General features: G+C 35.5%; 1 protein-coding gene across 1 annotated transcript in view; it reads right to left on the bottom strand.

The window, feature by feature from the left end:
* Window positions 1–4,582: 4,582 nt before the first annotated feature.
* The window catches only part of LOC102801194 (mdm2-binding protein-like), a 28,128-nt gene continuing 9,865 nt past the window's right edge, over window positions 4,583–22,845 (bottom strand). The window contains exons 7-18 of the mRNA XM_085500700.1: window positions 19,784–19,885; window positions 18,314–18,408; window positions 17,142–17,347; window positions 16,362–16,529; window positions 12,488–12,607; window positions 12,246–12,410; window positions 11,063–11,206; window positions 9,958–10,144; window positions 8,837–9,106; window positions 7,628–7,772; window positions 5,655–5,768; window positions 4,583–5,488 (exon numbers count right to left, since the gene is read on the bottom strand). Coding sequence (XP_085356826.1) covers window positions 5,384–5,488; window positions 5,655–5,768; window positions 7,628–7,772; window positions 8,837–9,106; window positions 9,958–10,144; window positions 11,063–11,206; window positions 12,246–12,410; window positions 12,488–12,607; window positions 16,362–16,529; window positions 17,142–17,347; window positions 18,314–18,408; window positions 19,784–19,885 — 1,821 coding nt within the window. The 3' untranslated portion in view covers window positions 4,583–5,383. The remainder of the gene's footprint in view (window positions 5,489–5,654; window positions 5,769–7,627; window positions 7,773–8,836; window positions 9,107–9,957; window positions 10,145–11,062; window positions 11,207–12,245; window positions 12,411–12,487; window positions 12,608–16,361; window positions 16,530–17,141; window positions 17,348–18,313; window positions 18,409–19,783; window positions 19,886–22,845) is intronic.

Here is a 22,845-nt window from a genome sequence, read left to right as displayed (position 1 = left end):
TTTTTATTTATTTATTTGTTGCTCGCTAATTAGTAATTAGGAGCTGCAATAAAATTATTGGAAAAAGCACATACTATATAAATGAAAAAAAGAAACAGACAATTTAAAACTTAAAGAAAGTACAAAAAAAAGAAACTTTTAAACTTAAAGTAAATACAGGAAATAAATCTAATCTACATAATCTTTTCTATAATCCATGACATCAATAAGAAACTTTTTTCACAATTTTATCAATATATTTACCTTTCAGTCGTGTATTTAACACCCTAAAACATTTGCCGAAAACAACGGGATTTTAATTAGTAAACGGTCAGTTTCGCTAATTACAGATAATCGGAAATCTGCAATCACGCGGCGAAACAAGGGTCTTACAGGTACAATAATCACAACTAACGGACGAAACTTGAGCAGTATTTTTACCTTTCAGTCGTGTATAAAACTTCATAAAACAATTATCTATAATTAGCGAAACGAACCATTTACTAATTAAAATCCCGTTATTTTCGGCAAATGTTTATGTCGTTATATACACTACTGAAAGGTGAATATACTGGTCACGTTTCGTCCGACAGTTGTGAATATTGTACATGTCAGACCCTTGTTTCGCTGATTACAGATTTTCGATTATCTGTAATTAGCGAAACGAGCCATATGCGTATTAAATGTTATTTTCGGAAAATATTTTGTAAATATTGTGCGTATAAAACCTATTTTCACTGATTACAGTTTAATTTTCATTATGTGTGTTATCCCATTTCGTTTCGTTTCGTCGATTACAATAAACCGCATACAGAAAGTTATCCCCCGGAGTAAGCCACACTTCTTTCACGCCTCGTCCTCATTCGCATTCAGATCCTGCTTTTTATATTTGCAATTATTCCAAAAAAAACTACATGTAATGCAATGTTGTATCTGACTTATTTAGTACACGTAGAAGTACGAATGTATATTGTGCATGATCTAATTATATAACACCACCAAATACTAGTAGTTTGCAAGCCCAGATGTGGAATGTAGATAACCCACATTTCAAATTACTAATGTATTCCGTTTATTTCTGGTTATTTATATTACATACGCAGGATTTGTTTTTTTAAATGTAGTATTTTTAAAATTGTCAACACATTTGATTAATACAATAAATGACTAGGTATGACGTGGCGGGGCAAATTCGAATCCGACAAAGATATTAAGGGATTGGTCAGTTACTTCAGCCTAGGAGGGGTCGGCAGATTCCATTTTGCCAAAGAAACATTGGCTCTGGCATGATTACAAAATGTATTATATGTGCATTGAAAATATCATGGTTTGCCATAATTTTGACATAATTTTTAGTGTTTGCATTTAATAGACCTTAGGAGGGGAGGGGAAGCATAAAGCCAAAAAATTACTACAGAAAAGGCTGCAGGAAGGAGGGAAATCTATGCTGCTAAAGATAGTAAATAAAAGCAAAGCTGTGGAGTACTCACTCAATAAACGCCCTTATAAGATAGGAAAAGAGGATTTGAATCTAGGTGGTTTGAACTCTTTGAAAACTAAGTTGGATTTAAAATATCTTTCATATCTTATAGACCAGGAAAGCTTTAAACCCGAAGCACAATCTGTGCTTATGAAAACAAAGGAAACTTTGATTTTTGCCTAAATTTGTGTTGGATTTTGGTATTTTACAGAGCAAAATATGCATATTTAAAAGTTAAAAAAACAAATAAACTATTTATTTATTTCTTCATCATTTATTTTAATTTATATATCGGCATTTTCCCAAATTTAACTTTTTTGATTTGCTGAACAAAAACTGTCACTGCTCTTTGTACTAATTGCTGTGTTGTCTTTCCGTCTCCTGTTATAATTGGATAAATCCAGTAAATATCTTATACAATGGTGACTTCAGACTTTGAATAAAATAATCTGATATCAGCAGCACATGGACTTGAGATGTGTTTAAAACTGTATAATTGTGGTTCTAGTCGCATTGCATAATCTGTTATTTGGAAACTTTAACCTAAAAATATTTAGCCTATAACATTTTTTGCATCAACAAATTTATAGGCAATATATTATTAAGAACACATTTGTACGATTAACTTTTTTATCTTTTGTTAATTTTTAAAAATATATGCATGAGCACGTGTGTGAATTCTGGAAAACATGGTGACCCCCTATTCATGATATCAAAAACAGGGTGACCCCCCCTACTGATCCACCGACCCCCCCCCCCTAGGCTGAAGTAACTGACCAATCCCTAAAAACTTTCTTTGTGTGTTCATTTTCCTTTCATTATGTTATTCTATTATTAAATGTGTCATTACTATTTTCACAGGAGTTCAGTTGCCACGAACTGCATTCTCATATGTTTTGTTTCTACGTGAAACCAAACCAAGAGTTTGCAATTACCAATAGACGACCGAATCAGACTACCGATGCAACAGAAAACGCCAAAAACGGACACTAGCGAAATCCAGAGCTACAGAACTGCAGCTAGATTCGGTCCAGGGAGTTCTCAATGGACGTAAAAAGAATGAATGACCAATCCTCTTTTCGAACTTTATTTGAACAGGGACTAATAAAGTGGAAGCGGTTTATTGTTGTTGGTTATATTAGTATGAAATACAGCTACTGTAAAATGGTACCCAACACGGTCTTCAGATGATGTCCAACAGGCCAGCTTTACAAAGGCGTACACATGATTACAAGCCAAACAATGCACTCATCAACAAGTACACAAGAGAAAAGATATATGAACCCAGTGGTATATATGATGTGATATCAGGTGTTTCAAAAGGGATGAACACATTTGGCACACACCAGGTAATGCTCCCCATCGCAAACAAGCTATCCACGATCATTATATGATGTTCTCAGGCTTATACAAGCTGGCTTCCGTCAATAAAAAAGCTACAAGTAAATGACACTCTCCATCACAAACAACCTGCCCTTTACTAGTAAATGGTGCTCTCCATCTCATACAAACTGTCCTACACGAGTAAATAATGCTCTCCAACCAATAAAACTTCCCCCCACCAATGAATGATGCTCCCCTTTCCATGCAAATTGCCCTCTACCAGTAAATGATGCTCTCCATCCCATGCAAACTGCCCTTTTCCAATCAATGATGCTTTCCATCCCATACAAACTGCCCTCTACTAGTAAATAATGCTCTCCATCCCATACAAACTGCCCTCTACTAGTAAATGATGCTCTCCATCCCATGCAAACTGCCCTTTTCCAATCAATGATGCTTTCCATCCCATACAAACTGCCCTCTACTAGTAAATAATGCTCTCCATCCCGTACAAACTGCCCTCTACCAGTAAGTGATGCTCTCCATCCCATGCAAACTGCCCTTTTCCAATCAATGATGCTTTCCATCCCATACAAACTGCCCTCTACTAGTAAATAATGCTCTCCATCCCATACAAACTGCCCTCTACTAGTAAATGATGCTCTCCATCCCATACAAACTGCCCTCTACTAGTAAATGATGCTCTCCATCCCGTACAAACTGCTTTCTACCAGTAAATGATGTTCTCCATCCCATACAAATTGCATTCTAATAGTAAATGATTCTCTCCATCCCATACAAACTTCCTTCTACCAGTAAATGATGTTCTCCATCCCATACAAACTGCATTCTAGTAGTAAATGATGTTCTCCATCCCATACAAACTGCATTATAGTAGTAAATGATGCTCTCCATCCCGTACAAATTGCATTCTAGTAGTAAATGATTCTCTACATCCCATACAAACTTCCCTTTTCCAGTAAATGATGCTCTCAATCTCATACAAACTTACCTCTACAGTAAATGATGCTCTCCACCCCATACAAACTTACCTCTACAGTAAATGATTCTCTCCATCCCATACAAACTGCCGTCTACCAGTAAATGATGCTCTCCATCCCGTACAAACTCCATTCTAGTAGTAAATAATGCTCTCAATCCCATACAAACTTCCCTCTACCACGATGACCAGCCAAAAGTGAATGAAAGACAGACGCGCCTCAAAGTCTAGGTGTACCTGACTTTGTAGCAAAAATAGAAAACATTGTCGGCAATATCTGTCAATCATTCCTCTGATTTGCAGTCAATGTTTATATTTCTAGTTACAACTTGCGTAAATTTGAAAACAAAGTGTGTAACCTATTGTAGTAAGTTATCAACATCTAGCACTACTTCAGCGTCAAATCAGTGCCTGGAATTGCTCTACCGGTAATTGGTAGATGTATTCTAAACAGTACACTCACTACTTGATGTTGTGATGTTTATTTGACATTCTCACAGAAAGTGGGTATTAAAGTATGTTAATACTGTTTGTGGCAGCCTATCATTGACCATTGAGTTTTGATACTCCTTGATTTAGTTCCATTGATACTTCTAGAAGAAAACATTAATACAAATATATTGTGGATATTAGTGAATTATAACAAAGTGTTAAATTTCTCTTGTGTGGCAAAATGTTGTTGCCACATTGTAACAAACAAGACCTGCTTTATTTGAACCTGAGGCTTGGGATGTTCATTCGTCTTTCTGACCTTATTCCAACACCAAGTGCAGATAGAATAATTTGCATGAAACTAAGTATTACTTGTTTTTTATAGTTTATTGTTTTTATATACAAATCAAAGAAGCTCCTGTGTGCTGTGAAGGTACTGAAGTGGCAAAGATTACATGAAAGTCGTATACAGTTTGTTACTCATATTTAAAACAGTGAGTTCGTAATAATGTTTATGTACAACACATGTGAACCAACATTCTCCATATCCACCCTTGCAGCGTTATGAGTGCCTTGAAAATTTTAGCAAAATATTTCGACCCACCAAGAAATTAGAGCTTTGTCAACAGCAATGATATTCCATACCGCATAGTGAAAATCTATAAATTGCCTATTTGCAGTACAAACTAGGTAAATTGAAGTTATATGCACAGCTCAGAACTAAAACATAGTTTGCTGATTATCCCTGAGCAGTTCTTATTTACACAGAAATAATCCAAATTTGTAAAATGGGTAGAAATTAGAACCCAAAACTAATCAGGAATGTAAATTAACTCAGCGGAATTGTCTATACTGGATAATTATTATGCAAATTAGGTAATTAATTATGTCTTCAGAGCTTGTTTGTAACAAGATTCAATTAATGGTACATTCAAAGACTCGTTTTTATTCTTTCTCACATAACTTTAAGCATCATGTCTATATTCCTACAAGACACAGTAGTCAAATGTAGACTTTAGAAACCCCAACATTATCTTTCGGAAATACTGCCATGGCTGACAGTTCGGCAAAATGAATAATATGAAATAAGACGCAGTTAGCAAGATAGTATTCTTTGCAGTATGACCAATTGATTTAGAGTCCCTTTACACTGACAATTTGGCGTATTCTTATCGCTTTCGTGATCTTCTCAATTCAAAACTGATGACTTGTGCAACATTTGATTCCGCAACAGCTTTCATTTCTTGCTCAAGACCATGTGAACTTGTCAGATCCTGAAACAGTTATAGAATGAATAATAATAGACTGGGGTAGGAAAATTAAGCAAACACAACTGTGTTTATAGAGATACAACAAACATGTATTGAGTAATATAAAATGGATGGATGAATGAGTATATTCTATTATGTCTTGGTGTTGAGAAATGAATTAAATTCTTACCTTGAGAAAACTTTTACATAGTGAATATAATCGTGTGACGCACTGTGCATAACTTGCATGATCTTTGTCAATACCATGTTTTTTCAATGTCTTGTCAACTGTGTATCTTAGTGCCTGTTATAAACAAGTCATCATCAACAATAAGCTCCACAAGAATGTTTTACACTATGACATTTACCCTTAATATATACTGTAAAATGACTAATTTTCACTGGGTTTAAATTTCACTGATTTACCATTTCAGGCATATTCAGTGGGTTTTAAATTCACGATTGTATCATTTAGATGTGTTCTTTGCTAAATTTGACATATTCACTGGGTTTTACTTTAGCGCATTTTCCAGTCAGCGAAATAAACGAAACTAAAACCCAGTGAATATTTAAACCTTCTACAGTATTACACACAACATGCATGCATGAGTTATCAAGTTTGAGAAGTCGCTGCAAGTCTAATTTCTAAATAGAGAATTGAAGATTTTGTCACAAAATATACAAATCTAACCATAGACCCTCCAGTAGAGGGTGATCTAACAGAGGTTCACCCATGATACCTACATACCAAGTATCTAAGCAATTGAGCTAGCAGTTTTCAAATGAAGTCGAAAATAGAATGTTTTACCAAAAATGACAGACATGAACAGCTCCATTTTGGCTGAAATCCTAAAATGGTTACTGGTAAAAAATATCCAAGTTTAAAAAAATTGGTAAAGACAGTTGTTGCAACAACAAGAAAGGGTTTTGCACCAGAGACAACAACGACAACAGCAACAATGAGACAGACATTTTTTCTTTCATATATCTTTTCCTTCATCCATGATACGGGCAGGGTGAAAATAGAATCTAATCATTAAACAAAACAGTATGCGTCATTAACCCACCATGAGTGATGGTATGTTTGGCTGAAATCTGAAAAAGTTTGTACAAGGACATAAATACGATTTCGGGCAACAGTTTTTTTTCAAAGTGTTTTAGTACGTAGAAGTTATTTTCACAATGAATATATTTACAATGGTTACATGAAATGGACCTCCCTTTTCTCCGGCATATACAGTGCCATTTATACTGCAAATTTTTTGTTGCACGAGTGTCCTCATTTGCAAAAGTTTCAAATTCTGCATAAGCTCAGTACTGACACTCTGTACTAGATACCAGACCATACAGGTGGTTTAGAACAGTGGGAATATAGAAATGTGAAGTTTGGTTAGAAGTGGATCTCATTTTTTTAAATAAATCAAACGTTGTCATCCACGCACTTGTCCTTGCAGTGACCTGACTTCACTCATTTCAACTCGTTGTTAGTTCATTCGTGTACAGTTAGTCTTTTGTAGTTGTGATACAGTATATTACGTCATTTATTATTTCGCCATGTCACCGATACAGGGATATTTTTGAATGCAAATGAGATGCTAATGAGGACTATCAATGAACTTCATTTTGAAAGACACTAAAGGAACATTGGCGTAGTCTTGAAACCAGTTTCTTTCATTAAAAATATTAATTTTGTCTTGAAACACATAAACCATAATAATGATCGATCACCACAAATTGATTTTGGAGAAAATAGCAAGCATTCCATCGACACTATAAAGACACAGGTCAATCTAGAACCAACATTCCTTGTTATGCCAACACATCACTCAACAAGGTTTACATGTATTGTAACATCAGGTTCATCTTGTGTAATAACACAACAGTAAGAGATGAGCATCATGTTGCGTTGTTTGCCATGCACTGAGGAAATTACGTTTTCTCTCATAAACGCACAAACCAAAATTTGTTTATACACATATATTAATAAACAAGATATTTATTTTCAAGCTTATGCCCAGTTAAAAAAAAGCGCCCAAAGATGACCTCAACTCATTAAATGTCCAAAAATAATGGAAAGTACGGTATATGCCAATTTGGTCCAAAAATACACAGAATAGGCCAAATTTTGAACCGATTGGTGAAATGGGTAACCAGAATCCTTACTTGTTTATGTTTATTAGATCTTGATTGTGCAGATCCAACTGAGGCTGATCTTTGATGTGATAATGATGAACTACGTTTACTGTCTTGCTGTTTAATCGCTTTTATTCTTGGCATGGAAGCTCTACGAGGACTACTTCTTACAGACCTACATGTATAATGACATAGAAATAAGTTATTACGGTAACATCAGTAAAGTTTAGAGATAGGGTGATGATGCTAGTAGTTAGTTAAACAAATGCCTGATTGGAAAATACCATTTAGCAAGGAGGACATTACTCTTAGACGAATTCTTGGTTATGCTTAAATTGGTTATTCTTAAGTTTATGAACATATGAGAGTGATGTGATAACAACATGCTTCATTGTAAGAATGCAGAATTTAAACTTCTACTAAAGGTCAACTCAGTTGACACTCGGGATTATTCAGTGACAGCAGAGTACGTCTGTCTTCCTTACATAAATATACAGTGCAGACTTCGCATAGACTTTGGCTGTTTTTCGCTACAGCATCACGTAAACATAAAGCAGCTTTGCTACAATGTGGCATCGTCTTCACTCTCATGCCTAACCTTCAGCTTCAAATAAGCCTCGTCTCATTTCTCCAAGAACAAGTAAATTATTTATTGATTTGCTTCAAAACAACTGAGATTAATTGGGTATCATAAACAACAACAAATCTAGTACAGTGTTTATTTCATCACGGTTACCGTGATTTCACAGTTCATGTTGCGTCCTCAAATGATCCCGTGTGTAGCAATATATCGAACAGCATTCGGAATCAACGTTATCTAATTTTCTGGAAATAGTGACAAAACAAAAAACTTCAAACTTCACCATTAAAACAACATTTCAATCACAAAACTTTCACTGTTGCAAGTGAAGCTGTAGTGAAGCTGTAGTGACGCTGTAGTGATGCTGTAGTGACGCTGTAGTGACGCTGTAGTGACGCTGTAGTGATGCTGTAGTGATGCTGTAGTGACGCTGTAGTGACGCTGTAGTGATGCTGTAGTGATGCTGTAGTGACGCTGTAGTGATGCTGTAGTGATGCTGTAGTGATGCTGTAGTGATGCTGACGCTACACTGAAATGAAATGAAGCTGATGCCGAATTGTAGCGAAGCTGGATGTTGTTGTGTGTTTTGTTAAAAGTTGGTAGTGATGGTTATGGTACTCTAAATAAAATATCCTCACTATTATAGAACACAAATTCACCTTTTTTGTAAGAGCTCCTCTTTTGCTGTGGAATTTCTTGTTTTTATTGTATGACTTGATGAAGTCAGAGATTTCGTTCTTCTTGGTTCTTTCTCGATTGATGCTTCTTGTGGTGAGGCTTGAGCGGCAGGGCTAGGAACCAACATAGTAGCTGCAGATGCCACTTGCTCTAATGTGCAGGTAGATGATGTCTCATGGGTAATATAGCGAGCTTGAATACGTAATCTTCTATCATTGATTTTCTCTGCATTACGAGAGTCTAAACAGTAACTGAAATTCAAAGTGGACAGCTACTATCTTTTTCAGGTTTCAATCAATACTATTGATTTACAATGGTCAAGAGATCACTTACACATGTCATGTTAAACCTTGTATTCCTTTAATACTGACATCATTTTCACAATGGGACTCTGTCCTATTTCCTTTTATTCTGTAATCTGCACTTTTTGAATTTGTTTTGATATTGTTTTATAACGATATATTAACATGTATACATTCCTAGTTACTGTACTAGTAATCATAGTTAAAAAGACTGAAAATTTGTATATTCTTAACAAGGTTTGGTGTTCCTCAGCCCGTGCTAACCACTGGTGATTTATTTCTCTATCCCTGCATCAATTTCCACAATTTGAAAACAACCATCAGGATACAAATGTCCCTACAAATTTGAATCAGTTTATACATTACACATACAGTTTGTGATGAGTATGGACCAATCACATTCAAACTATGATTTGAACTCAAAGGTCTGGCACAAGATCATCAACACTTTCTTTGAATAAGATATACCTATTATAGTGAATGGGATATTAATCATTTCAGTACAGGGTCCATAGCACCAAGAGCCAAATGATTTCCAAGACTTTTCCAGACCTTGCATTTTTCCCAAGACATTTTGACCCTTAATTCAGGCCAACATCATCACCAAAGTTCTGAGGATATGGTAGTTCCTTGGAGAAAACGGGTCTTTCTAAAATGAATTAATAACTATGAAGCAATTTAAAGACTTTTCAAAGATTTTTTTTTATTTTTCCTGTAATTTAAAGACAACTCAATGACTTTCAAAGGATTTATCCAATGCTACGGACCCTGCAGTATAATACAATGTGTACTGTACTCACTCTATTCCATGATAGTGCATTTGAACTGCATCTTTAAAACTGGCACATGACAGTGTAGTTGGATCAGAAAATGTACAAGGCTTGCATGTTTCAGAATGTACACAATTAGTCGGTGATGACTGGTCTGATACAGGTTTACCACTATTCTTGAAGTATTTCAAAAATTCACTGACATCAAGTCGAACAGCTGTAATGAATGTATCCGGTATGACATTTTCAACATGCTCCATTGACTAAAAACATTCACAAGGATACAATTAATTCATAATCAGGCATACTTTTTGGGAGTGACGAATAAGTAAAAATAGTTCATATGAAGTAAAGTGTAAAAAAGTTACTACACAGGACATACAATTTGATCAAAACAGCATGGCCATTGCAGGGCAGATACGTTACTCGACCACGTTAGCGCCCATGCCTGGTCAAGCCCCCCCCCCACTTTAGTGCAATTTTTATAATTGAGGTCACATTCAGCAAAGTGCCCACCCCTTCAAAATTACACTAATTTAAAACTAGGTCTTTGATCATTGCTAAACAAATACTTATAATCGTTTTTATATGATACAGCATGTGAATATGTTGTGAATGCGTAGACCGCGGTAACAGTGCGTAAACTACGCTTCGACAATGACCCTGTAATAAAAGTTAAATGTGTTGAATATTTTATGCCATATTCAGTTTATCTATCAAAAATTGCTAGTTACCAGTTTTTTTATAAAAAAAACCATGTCCGTTTATTCGCCGAAATCAATTCCAACAGATCATACTTCAACATTGATAATTCACTTCTGCATTGTGTTACCATAAAGTCTTCGGGAATTTCTGATTGGTTAATAACAGACTTGACCATTAGGTCAAAGGACGTTGTTGCAGGTCAAATCATGCAAATACATCATGGTGCAAAGTGCTTTTAATTTCGTAATTTTATTTTTCCTCAAAGACGCAATCTGTAACATGATGAATTAAAATTGTCATTTGCACCTTTTTCCGAGGGGGGTGCTCAGGTAAGCACCTACCCCTAAAGAATCAAGCTTTGTGAGTTGCGGACCATGAGCGCTAACGTGGTCGAGTATGGTTATAATGCTCAGAAGATGTTTATACTCACAAGTACCAGCTTCAGGAACTCTGATCACTTCACCTCGGAATATCATTTCTTCTGTTTTGACACGCTTAAATTTTTTATGCAAAGCTTCTTTATTAATTAATGCTTTTTTTTCTATCCAATCTGATCCAGTGTTATAATCCAATTCTGCGTTTAAATAAGACAAGTGACTTTGCAAGCTGGTTGACATTTGTGGTGTCACTCATGTCAATCAGCTCAATCAGAAGATAACATTTTACAGTTTAATAATTGCCTGCTGAAAACCTCCACTGTTTTTATCTCAAATTATTCTCACAAAAATGTCTATACTAAAAATACTTTTGTCAAATATGACTGAAATTAAAACATGACTGACCTCTATATCATGTCATTGAATTGAGTTAATGTTTGATTGGCGTTTCAAATCTGATTCCATTTACAAAATCAAATCAAAGAAAGCTTAGAAAGAACTCCTGTGTGCTGAGAGTATTGGAGACGCATTAAAATTAATTAAAAATTTAAGATTAGCCTTTCAAACAAGAAACTTGTAAACCACTATTTGTCTGCTATTTGAGATGCACAACATGAAAAAAATGTGATTCACATCATCTCTTAAATTTGATTAAATATAAATTATGAAAATAGTGAGGATAGTCACAATGTAGGTCCTGTCGTCACAAGACGGTGTAAAGTTAAATTGAAGTCATCACAACATTGGTACCACACCCACACCTATACACACATACATACAGACATACAGACAGGATAACAGCAAATACCGGGGTACTCCCAATGGGACTCAAAAAACATTGAAATTTCCAATATGATTGGTTTATGATGCATACTTCTATTTTTTGTAGACTTCATGACACTACCTTCTAAAAAATATAGATATTTGACTTCTGTTACCACTGCACCTGAGCAAACTTTGAACATTAAACCTTTCAGATTTCCTAGGTTAATTGTGTTTAGCATGTACCCAAAGCAGGATTAAAAACAGCAATGCATGATGGGATTGTAGGTTGTTTAGACAAACAAATATTCAGTTGTTTGAAATGATTAAAGATCAAGTCACATATTTGAACTTTCAACAAAATATAGTGGCAGGTCAATACAACTTGTACACTCCTCAGACAGAAACATTACAGATACAATCCTAGCCATCTGATATGATACCTGATTGGCTAAAATGTAACACATGACTTACCGGAGCACAAATTCATCGCTTCAAGCTCCATAGTTTTAATGAGTTGTAATTTACATGTCCTATCTGTTGTAAACTGGTCAATATAATCACTTCGGACTTTGGTCAATAATTCAACAATTTCATTTTGACTGATTTGGCATTTCTTTTCTTGAATGTCTTTCTTTTCTACAATGATACAGGGAACTGTTAGAGATGAACAACATCAGGTCATAAGGTCAAAAACTGCAAAATGCAACACATACCAATCCAATTCTTGAGTGCTACTGATTGTAGATTCATTAAATCATTTTCCATTTTCCATAAATCACCAACATCAAATAAAGGTAGATCTTCAAGCAATTCATGAGGGTTGACCTTTGACCCTGAAAACAAATGACAAAATGACTAGAGCAGTGCATCACTTGCATAGCTATTCTAATGCATATATCACTAGAGCACTGCATCACTTGCATAGCAATTCTAATGCATATATCACTAGAGCAGTGCATCACTTGCATAGCAATTCTGATGCATATATCACTAGAGCAGTGCATCACTTGCATTGCAATTCTGATGCATATATCACTAGAGCAGTGCATCACTCGCATAGCAATTCTAATGCATATATCACTAGAGCAGTGCATCACTTGCATTGCAATTCTGATGCATATATCACTAGAGCACTGCATCACTTGCATAGCAATTCTGATGCATATATTACTAGAGCACTGCATCACTTGCATTGCAATTCTGATGCATATATCACTAGAGCAGTGCATCACTTGCATTGCAATTCTGATGCATATATCACTAGAGCAGTGCATCACTTGCATAGCAATTCTAATGCATATATCACTAGAGCAGTGCATCACTTACATAGCAATTCTAATGCACATATCACTAGAGCAGTGCATCACTTGCATAGCAATTCTAATGCATATATCACTAGAGCACTGCATCACTTGCATAGCAATTCTAATGCATATATCACTAGAGCAGTGCATCACTTGCATAGCAATTCTGATGCATATATCACTAGAGAAGTGCATCACTTGCATTGCAATTCTGATGCATATATCACTAGAGCAGTGCATCACTTGCATAGCAATTCTAATGCATATATCACTAGAGCAGTGCATCACTTGCATTGCAATTCTGATGCATATATCACTAGAGCAGTGCATCACTTGCATAACAATTCTGATGCATATATCACTAGAGCAGTGCATCACTTGCATAGCAATTCTGATGCATATATCACTAGAGCAGTGCATTACTTGCATAACAATTCTAATGCATATATCACTAGAGCAGTGCATCACTTGCATAGCAATTCTGATGCATATATCACTAGAGCAGTGCATCACTTGCATAGCAATTCTGATGCATATATCACTAGAGCAGTTGATCACTTACATAGCAATTCTGATGCATATATCACTAGAGCAGTGCATCACTTGCATAGCAATTCTAATGCATATATCACTAGAGCAGTGCATCACTTGCATAGCAATTCTGATGCATATATCACTAGAGCAGTGCATCACTTGCATTGCAATTCTGATGCATATATCACTAGAGCAGTGCATCACTTGCATAGCAATTCTAATGCATATATCACTAGAGCAGTGCATCACTTGCATAGCAATTCTGATGCATATATCACTAGAGCAGTGCATCACTTGCATAGAAATTCTGATGCATATATCACTAGAGCAGTGCATCACTTGCATAGCAATTCTGATACATATATCACTAGAGCAGTGCATCACTTGCATAGCAATTCTAATGCACATATCACTAGAGCAGTGCATCACTTGCATAGCAATTCTAATGCATATATCACTAGAGCACTGCATCACTTACATAGCAATTCTAATGCATATATCACTAGAGCAGTGCATCACTTGCATAGCAATTCTGATGCATATATCACTAGAGCAGTGCATCACTTGCATTGCAATTCTGATGCATATATCACTAGAGCACTGCATCACTTGCATAGCAATTCTAATGCATATATCACTAGAGCAGTGCATCACTTGCATAGCAATTCTAATGCATATATCACTAGAGCAGTGCATCACTTGCATAGCAATTCTGATACATATATCACTAGAGCACTGCATCACTTGCATAGCAATTCTGATACATATATCACTAGAGCAGTGCATCACTTGCATTGCAATTCTGATGCATATATCACTAGAGCACTGCATCACTTGCATAGCAATTCTAATGCATATATCACTAGAGCAGTGCATCACTTGCATTGCAATTCTGATGCATATATCACTAGAGCAGGGCATCACTTGCATAGCAATTCTAATGCATATATCACTAGAGCACTGCATCACTTGCATAGCAATTCTAATGCATATATCACTAGAGCAGTGCATCACTTGCATAGCAATTCTAATGCATATATCACTAGAGCACTGCATCACTTGCATAGCAATTCTGATACATATATCACTAGAGCAGTGCATCACTTGCATAGCAATTCTAATGCATATATCACTAGAGCACTGCATCACTTGCATAGCAATTCTGATACATATATCACTAGAGCAGTACATCACTTGCATTGCAATTCTAATGCATATATCACTAGAGCAGTGCATCACTTGCATAGCAATTCTAATGCATATATCACTAGAGCAGTGCATCACTTGCATAGCAATTCTAATGCATATATCACTAGAGCACTGCATCACTTGCATAGCAATTCTGATACATATATCACTAGAGCACTGCATCACCTGCATAGCAATTCTAATACATATATCACTAGAGCAGTGCATCACTTGCATTGCAATTCTGATGCATATATCACTAGAGCAGTGCATCACTTGCATAGCAATTCTGATGCACATATCACTAGAGCAGTGCATCACTTGCATAGCAATTCTGATGCATATATCACTAGAGCAGTGCATCACTTGCATAGCAATTCTAATGCATATATCACTAGAGCAGTGCATCACTTGCATAGCAATTCTGATGCATATATCACTAGAGCAGTGCATCACTTGCATAGCAATTCTAATGCATATATCACTAGAGCAGTGCATCACTTGCATAGCAATTCTGATGCACATATCACTAGAGCAGTGCATCACTTGCATAGCAATTCTGATGCATATAACACTAGAGCACTGCATCACTTGCATAGCAATTCTAATGCATATATCACTAGAGCAGTGCATCACTTGCATAGCAATTCTAATGCATATATCACTAGAGCACTGCATCACTTGCATAGCAATTCTGATACATATATCACTAGAGCAGTGCATCACTTGCATAGCAATTCTAATGCATATATCACTAGAGCACTGCATCACTTGCATAGCAATTCTGATACATATATCACTAGAGCAGTACATCACTTGCATTGCAATTCTAATGCATATATCACTAGAGCAGTGCATCACTTGCATAGCAATTCTAATGCATATATCACTAGAGCAGTGCATCACTTGCATAGCAATTCTAATGCATATATCACTAGAGCACTGCATCACTTGCATAGCAATTCTGATACATATATCACTAGAGCAGTGCATCACTTGCATAGCAATTCTAATACATATATCACTGGAGCAGTGCATCACTTGCATTGCAATTCTGATGCATATATCACTAGAGCAGTGCATCACTTGCATAGCAATTCTGATGCACATATCACTAGAGCAGTGCATCACTTGCATAGCAATTCTGATGCATATATCACTAGAGCAGTGCATCACTTGCATAGCAATTCTAATGCATATATCACTAGAGCAGTGCATCACTTGCATAGCAATTCTGATGCATATATCACTAGAGCAGTGCATCACTTGCATAGCAATTCTAATGCATATATCACTAGAGCAGTGCATCACTTGCATAGCAATTCTGATGCACATATCACTAGAGCAGTGCATCACTTGCATAGCAATTCTGATGCATATAACACTAGAGCACTGCATCACTTGCATAGCAATTCTAATGCATATATCACTAGAGCAGTGCATCACTTGCATAGCAATTCTGATGCACATATCACTAGAGCAGGGCATCATCTTTAGAGTTAAAAGATCTATTATTTAATTGGTATTAATAAAATTTAGTGTCCATTAATTGATACATTACCAGGGTCTGACTTCCTAAGAGTATTTTCATAAGATGCTAAGCGATGTATTATACCACCGTTCAACTGGTCTGCAGAATGTAGTAAATAGGCTGTACACTCTGTCTTGCTGCATCCATTCAACAAAAAGTAGTAACTCTGGAGTTGACCTTTGACATTGATATCTGGAACTGAGTATATATAAGGTCTTATTATAGGTCAGGGGTTAACAATTCTACTCCAAGCTAATAGATAATATTTTAATGATCAACTGAATGCCAGCAATACAGAAGCTATACCATGTCATGTCAACAGTGACCAACCTACTTTTCATCACATGGTAGCATAGCAACCAGGGAATTCCACTATTTGTTGACAATCTTAAGATTTTTATTTAGATCAATTTAGATCAGATACACAGATTTTTGTACATATTAATAGAAAATTGACTCCAATCTTGAAAAAAAGACCCACTTCCCCTCTAAACGAAGACCCCACTCTTCCCTAAAAAAGACAAACTCCCTCTAAATGGAGTCCCAGTTCCCATAAACGAATATCCACATTCCCATCAATGAAGACCTTATATTTACTGTGTGAAGGTTTTAATTATGCAACAAAGTTATTTGTTCATCATTACCAGTTTGTTCCATACATATTGCTCCGTTTATTTTTGTACAGAAAACAAATGATCATGGGGATTTCATTGAATGATGCACTGCAGTCATCACACTACGGTGTGTTCATTATGGGTCCCATGCAACATACACAACACAAACATGTATTGTTTGTTTTATATTACTCACGTCTAATATCATTAGGGTTCTTCACAATCATTCCTTTCCAGTGAATTGTAGAGTATTCTTGTCTTGGAGACAAATCAGGGTCAACATCGCATATTTTACATTCTAATCTGACGAGCATGCCAATATTATCCTGTGCTTCATTGAACCATTTCAAAAACAGTTTAGATTTATTGAAATTACCAAACAATGATTCAAATGGCAAATGTCTATTAGGTTGTTAAGAACACAACAGTCATTGCACGCTAAATTGTCGCATACCAACCTGTCGCACATCAGTCATCGTACACTAAACTATTCATGGCACATTGCCCATCACTATTGCATCCTCCAAATTTATTGTTTCAAATTTATTGTGTAATGCATATTATTTACTTTTCTCAAACATCTTAGGAAAAAGTAAAGGGAAATAAACAGTATTATTATACATCTGTCACTGTAACACCATAAGTTACAGCATGCCGCAATTTTGCGGGGTATTTTCATCCTACCATATTAGGAAATGCAAATTTCAAATATGGAATGATGACACGCATAAGTGTCTTCTAATAATAACAAAAATGGCTGCCACCAAGGTTTGACCAGACTCCACACAAAAAAGTTTGCTAATTCTGTTATAAACTTTTTGGATTTTGGCATTCCCATGATGTATCCTTGAAATGAAAAGATATATAATAATAAGGTTATTACGAAGATACCTCAAAGTATGCTCTCAGACAGTACGCTGTTGCATCGACCTCAATACTTTCGATGTATCCTCATAATAACCTCTAATAATAATTATTATTAGCCACCACACACCAGCCACAGATAAAAGCAATCAAACAACAGCCATCACACACACAACTACCACCACACACCAACCATCACACACCAGCCATCACACACAAGCCATCACACACCAGCCATCACACACAACTACCACCACACACCAGCCATCACACACCAGCCATCACACACAACTACCACCACACACCAGCCACAGATACAAGCAATCACACAACAGCCATCACACACCAGCCATCACACACCAGTCATCACATACACCAGCCATCACACACAACTACCACCACACACCAGCCATCACACACCAGCCATCACACACAACAACTACCACCACACACCAGCCACACTTAACAGCTACCACACACATCAGGGTAGACTTTTAAGGATACAGCTTATACTTGAGTGAAGACAATAGATAACTTGGGATTTCTTCACATCTCACAACTTGGACAACATCTAAATTTCTAGCAACTATGCAAGTTATCTGTTAAAATAACATTTCAATTTTATAAGAATATACAAGACAGTTTTCATTATTTCATGAGACTGGTAAAATGTCATTGGGGTAAATGTTACAGCAACATCAGCTATCAGTGTATTTTCAAATGTCATTTTTATGTGAGCATCAATGCCTCATGATATGCTAAGCACACCGCCAATTTCTTTTTTTTTGAGTGTACTGCTGCACATATTTTCAATTGTTAATATTCAAAATATATTTTAATGCTGGCTCAATTGTAAACAAAACTGAAATTAGGCAGCCATTTTGAATCAGAAATATGAAAACAAATGCATGTTAATATGTCTAACATGATGTATAATGTCATCTGATACATGAATCTAAAAGCAGTTGTTAATAACAAATTTCTGTCATTTGTCAATTTTGAGTATGATCTGAAAAAAACTTTATAGTCCCATTATTTTCAATGTATGCACACCAAGGAAATTGCAGAAATGTTTGTTTTTGATGTATTTTCAACATTAAAATGACCAAATCTGCTATCTTGAATCTGATCATCAAACAAATAAAAGTGCGAACATGATCCGTCAAAGCATGTCAGAGATGTGGCTTTGAAACAGCATTTATTAAAATAAAATGACCACTAGTCGGCCATCTTGAATCTGATCATCACACAAATAAAAGTGCAAACATGATCCGTCAAAGCACGTCAGAGATATGGCTATGAAACAGCATTTGCCTTGTTATCACATAACAAGACATGAAATGTCACAGTCCCCGTTATTTGATTATAAAGTTGTACAAGGAACATCTGCAAACAGGTGAATAAATATGTACTCTTTGTGGTTACAACTCATCATAAAGTGATTTCCGATGATCTAGTTTTGTATTGACAACTAAAAACTTCCACTGACCCATGTTCAGAATCTCAGAGTACACAAGTGCAACAAAACTATTTGTCATACATTTGTCATACTGCATTCATAAATCTGAGTGAACCTTGATGTACCGGTACATGACTTCTTTGTTAATCAGGTCTTAGTATATTACCAAGACCTGGGTTTGTTTCAACATCACCACTGGGCATCAGAATCATTCTCATGTTGTCAAATACAATTTGTTATTAACACAGTAAGGTTTATTATTTAAAATGTATTCATTGTACATAGAACAACATCTGTTAATTTAAACAATTGTAAAAGCTATGTTTTCAGAGCAAGTACATGTAATAATTAAGAAAGCCAGTTGCGATAAAGGTTGGTCTGCTCATTCCCTTCAATGGAGAAGAAACAAATAATTGTTTGAAGTCTTTTTAGTGCAGTATTGCATTTCAATCATTATTAATGGGTATAAAATACTGTAAACCATTTAATTTTCACTTCTAGATATATTCAGGATTTTGTGAAATTTGTGTACAACATTTCAATAAAGTCCCTGACACTCCATGTTGTAGGAACCCAGAAAAAATTGCCTTGCGAAATTGAAGCAGTTCACAGCACCACTGTAAAAAAAAAAAAAAAAAAAAATAGGTTAAAATAAGTATAGTCAAAGACATACACATGTGGGTTCATAAGACATATGTCCCAATCTAAGTGGTTCTAGGGATTAGTATCACCAGATTTTACTCTCCGTGATTCAATATCAGTCCTATGTATAACGCAGTGTTGATTAGGCGAACTAATTGACAATGGCCCTACAGGTATCGCTATGAAATCACAGTAGTTTTGTATTCTTCTAGCATTTCGACTATGGAAAAATATTTGTTTTTGAAAGTGGACGAATTATTAGAAGAAAAACAGAAACTATTTTTTTAGTATGAATTCTAGTAACTGAAATGCAGGATTGATAAAGAACAAGACAATACGCAGGATTGATAAACCTTCCGCGAGCACTCATGAAATTTCAAATCATTGGTACCATGTTTTTGGATACATTCAATGACCTAATACATAAAATCACATTTGTTATTGCTCAATCACTTGACCTTGTATGGCACAAGATTGCAAGCTTCTATCATAAAATTGGGTTATTTATTTGATGCGACGAAACATGCATTCACAGCAGATGGAAATTTGTTTGAGATATTACTGGATTTTTGTATTCAGTTTTCCATTTCAACCACAATCATCACTTAGTAAGCTGTGATCGCGCATTGGGATACTGACTGTGCATAAATGCACAGTGTAGTGTCATCAGGAGACTGATTGTTTGAGAATATTTTGCACCATTACGCCATTTCAAATATTATATTAATTCACAGACAACAAAATAAAGATTTTCAATAACACAAGTTTTCCGACAGTTGATGATTGTATGGCAATTACAAGGCTTTGCCAGTTTTACTTTGGAAGAAGTTGAAAACAGGTAACAGGAAAGGGCTACATGACTACATCTTTTTTTTTTTTAATTTTAATCAAGCATGATTTTTTTTAAATTTTTTTTTTTTTTTTTTTTTTACAAATGTCTATTTCAGGGCAACAGAAACAAAAACAATAAATGTGTAGGTAGGCATTTTAACAATTGCACAATTAATATTGGATGAAAACGTCATTACCGATATAAATCATAATCATAATTAAAAATAAGATCACATTTAATTTAGTCAGTTTTCATAATGAAATACATAATAACATGTATTTATAAATTTGAATAAGGTTCAACGGCCTTTTCATTTAGTGCCAATTTATACACCATAAAACCTCTGGTTTAGGTGTCACACTCAGAGAAGAGTGAAAGGCCTTTGGTTCTCATAGGCATCGCGAAATGTTGGAATTGAATCCCCCCAAAAAATTCACATACTGTAACATCCATTATTTTTTTTATAATCTTGTTGATAACGAAAAGTAAAGTATGTTCTAAAAGAAGTTTCGAATAAATACAAACACGAATACATTGCTTAGTGGTTAGTACCGGTAGCGAATGATCACGGTAGCACAATCTGGTTATTCTGTGTTTTACAAGTGAATAACTTGCTTGTTTTCGAAGTATTGCAATTGTTGATTATTATTCAGTAATGATTATAATAACGCACAAAAATTTAATTTGTTGAATTTTTATAAATTGGAAGTAATATTCAACTTAGTTTCATCGTAAACGAATGATTTCGGTCGAATGTAAATGCGCGAAGTGATAGATATCCGCCTTGTTCTCATTTACACGTGGCTCATTTAAATATGTTAATGACGGTTCAGTGACCTCGTGGTGAACGCAACGCGGTAGTAGATTTACCGATGTTCTGGCAAGATCTTTATGCTTTGATTTTGACAGGGAAAACGGCATGATTTTTTTTTAATCAAAAAATTTGTTGTTTTCAAAATATAAACTGAGCATTCAAAGAATAATTTAACATTGTTCGCAGAAATAACAGCTCATTGTCGAAACGAAGCTTACCCATTCAGGCTATTCACAATAGGTGTCAATGACTATGGTAAAATATAAAGTAGACTCTTTTAGGCGCCAGGAGTGAATGAAATATCTAAAATATTTAAAAAAAAACTAAAAAAAAATGCCGAAAAAACGCCGGGCGATTTCATGGTCCGTTGCAGACTACTCGACCGAACGTCCATACACGTGTTGTCACTGCACATCGGCCTTGTTGAATCGTACGAGATCGGCAAAATCTTCATTACAACTAACAGTTTAATGCTCACAACATAAAAATACGAATATAATCATATGCAACCTACTATTATATAATGAATAAATTGATCGACACAGGGACATTCCCCCCCCCCCCCCCCCCCGCCCCGAGTTGTGGATATTTCAGAAATCGCGTCACAAGCAAAAGACCGGATAACGATTTACTAACTTGAAACTATGTCCCCATGAATTAATCGTCCGTGTACAATAATTTGACAGGGTATACAATTTACAAACTAGTTTCGTAGATTGGAGACAATTGTTTGCTTTTTTGGCTTTTCACAAGAATATAAAGCTGGCAATCATCATAATATTCACGTCCGTACGTACGTCACGGAATGTACACCAATCGTACCCCAAAATACATTCAATTTTGTAGAAACTGGAGAACTTACCTTTGCAAACACGTCTCTTATGCCGCCTTCTTGAAGTTCTTGAAATCAAATAAGGTTACTAGTTCTTCTAGTAACTAGTGAATGAGACCACTGAGCCGAACAGAATACATGTATAAACAGTACTATAATAAATTGCACGCAATGGAGAAATCACGTGCTGTAGCGTTACTCACAGATCTAATCTACTGCAAAATATTTTATTTCAGCTGGAATTATCATTCGCTGAAAAGACTTTCTGGCTGTTTTTGTATTGAATTTATTTTCATTGATTTTTGACAAGTTTGACTGTAAAATATAGGAAAAAGGGAATATTCGCTGGATTTTATTTTAACTGAAACATTCCTTCAGCGAATATAGCAAAAAAATGTTGCAAGCAAAAATAAAGTATTTTACAGTAATTAATTTATTCTGAGCATGCACAGACGTT

This window comes from Saccoglossus kowalevskii, chromosome 6 (assembly GCF_978046115.1).
Source record: "Saccoglossus kowalevskii chromosome 6, keSacKowa6.1, whole genome shotgun sequence".
NCBI lineage: Eukaryota > Metazoa > Hemichordata > Enteropneusta > Harrimaniidae > Saccoglossus > Saccoglossus kowalevskii.
Note: the sequence above shows the minus strand (reverse complement) of the source record. Positions and strands in the feature narration are given on the sequence as shown.